At 39.2% G+C, this 2,503-nt stretch overlaps 1 protein-coding gene across 4 annotated transcripts in view; it reads left to right on the top strand.

The window, feature by feature from the left end:
- ttk (ttk protein kinase) overlaps positions 1 to 991 on the top strand; it is a 14,381-nt gene extending 13,390 nt beyond the window's left edge. For all 4 annotated transcript variants that reach the window (XM_032519428.1, XM_032519426.1, XM_032519427.1 and 1 more), the window contains exons 24-25: positions 564 to 649; positions 724 to 991. In XM_032519428.1, the coding sequence (XP_032375319.1) occupies positions 564 to 649; positions 724 to 792 (155 nt within the window). In that variant the 3' untranslated portion in view covers positions 793 to 991. The remainder of the gene's footprint in view (positions 1 to 563; positions 650 to 723) is intronic.
- The last annotated feature ends 1,512 nt before the right edge of the window (positions 992 to 2,503 follow it).

Raw genomic sequence — 2,503 nt, 5'->3', positions numbered from 1 at the left:
ACTGGTAGCATCCAGACTTCTAAAGATCTGATCCAGCTCTGAGATCATTACCAGTGTATGGGGGGGGGGACACCATTTACAACAGATTGTGTGGAATGAAGTTGGGCAGACTCCAAATTAATGAGGTTGCAGAAAACGGGGGAGGAAGAAGGTAAGGGTCTGTATCCAGTACTGCTATCTCCTACCAGATGCTCTACGTCGACCAATAACAGCACGACAACTTGTTAACTAGAAGAAGCCATGAAGAAGAAGATAATAGTACTATTAGTATTAGTTTATTTAGTGTTATGTATTTTAAACTGATTGAAACTAGCTTGTGCTTCCGGTGATTCTGCCGTCCGTCATGGCGTCGTCACGTGGTCGCGGTCGCCTGTTTGCAAAGGGTCTATATCTACATTACTGAAGATTATTTATCTTAAATCTCATTGTGAAGCTATTTTCTTAAAGCACCAATTGTCAACCGTAAAATATTGCCACAATATCGACATTGAGGTATTAGGAAAGATTATCGGATTTTCTCCATATGGCCCAGCCCTGACCTGTACTCATTTCATCTTTTTCAGAAAGTACAAGTAGCCGTGATCTCCAGAAGATCCTTACTGACCTCGCAGCCCTCCAGTCTCCAAACAGCATCATTAGAGCTGCTAATGTAAGACTTACTATTTTAGGACTTTACACTTTGTCTCCATGCGCTTCTTAAATAACAACTCTGCTTTTCCTCAGAATCTGGCCAAAATGTGCAGCAGCGGCAGGAAGTTGGATGTTGCAGAATGTGCAAAGTCATCAACCTAACTATCCTGGACAAATGTGATGTCAATATTCCTTTTTATTACTTTTTTAGACCCCACTTACGCACAGTAACAATACTTTCTTTAAGATGTAGAACTAACAAATCTTTTTTTCCCCCTTCAAAATCATTATTTCTTCATTTTTACATGTGTTCTCTAATAAGTGAAAGCATACATGGTCAAATAAATATATTGTATCCTAAGGGGTTGTTGGGTCATTTGTCTCAGCTGATACAAAGGATAAATGTACCTGACAAGGTGTGCTATTCTAATGCATTTTGTGTGAGGAACAATGAGCGGTGTATGTTTTATTTTTGGGGCATTTTAGGCATTTATTGACAGGACAGCAGAAGAAATGAAGGGGGTGAGAGGGGGGGTAATGACATGCAGCAAAGGGCGGCAGGTCGGAGTTGAACCCCGGCCCACTGTGTCGAGGAGTAAGCCTCTGTATGTGTGCGCCTGCTCTACCAACTGAGCCATCTGGGCACCCCCAGTGTATGTTAAATTAATCAATATATTCCCAAAATGAGGGTCATTTGCTCCTACTTAATTTAAATTGCCAATAAGTATAGACATGCATGAGGAGAGAGTGAGACAGCGAGGAGAGGATATACTCATGAAGTACTAATTAATTAAAAAACATGAATCCCTGATGACAATTAGTCTCCAGTGACGATACAAAAAAGGAGGTGATTTATTCATAGCATCATCAAATTCTCTATTTTAACAATTAACACAACGCTGCTCCTGCTAGAAGATGGCTGCTTATAGAAATTGCCCTGGTTACATGGGAAAGGTAACTACATTTACATACTGTGAATCGAATCTTGAGCCCAAAAATCAATATCGAATGTGATATTTTCTGAATTGTGAGCCCTACTAGGCATTCTCATGGAGGTGCAGCAACCAAAATAGAGGTTTCAAATGTATGCAAATCTGTGGAAAGATTTACTGTAAACATAATTCGCTGCATCAGATCTGCACTCCAGGTGCTGCTTATAGACATGTGCAATCATCTCTATGCTTTAAACTGATTGGTAGTGACATTTTCTAGAGAGCTACTTCGGACAGTAGTTTTGTTGTATCGAGAAACTAAATTGTGAATCACTTTGTCTATTTTGTAGTTTTCCCATTATGGAGTTAGGTGGAGAACGGCACCATGTCATGGCCATTTTGTGTTACTAAATCTTATTTTAATAAAATATAGGTATAGCGTTCAGCAGTCAGAAAACTAAAATCCAGTTTTTTATTACCAAACAGGAAGATTCACTTATTGCTATATTTACAAACACAATTTATATGGTTTATACATATTTGATGGTGTCCACGCTTCTTAGCGAAACAATTACGGAAACGGTATTTTCAAATTAGGTGACGTAACATATGCTACAAAAATTATTTGATGTGTAATATAATGTAAATTCTTTTATACGTTTACAGATTTTTACTTGGCATATCAAATGTGTAAATGGATTGCTGACATACGAGCCTTATTTTTATACCGATATGGAACGGTGTGTCTGAATCTGAAATTAAAGTTGAAATGAAATGAAAAAAAAGTGTCTATGGTTGTCCCTCCCCAATGTGAGTCGAGTGCAGATTTAAGTTGCGCATGTTCAGGTGGGTCTCATCACCAAGGGCGACGAGACTCGATACGGGTTGGAGGTCGACCTTCTGACCACGTGGTGCAGGGACAACAACCTCCTGCTGAATGT

This window comes from Etheostoma spectabile, chromosome 6 (genome assembly GCF_008692095.1).
Source record: "Etheostoma spectabile isolate EspeVRDwgs_2016 chromosome 6, UIUC_Espe_1.0, whole genome shotgun sequence".
Classification (NCBI taxonomy): Eukaryota; Metazoa; Chordata; class Actinopteri; order Perciformes; family Percidae; genus Etheostoma; species Etheostoma spectabile.
The sequence above is the reverse complement of the archived record's forward strand: the minus strand, read 5'-3'. Positions and strand labels throughout refer to the sequence as shown.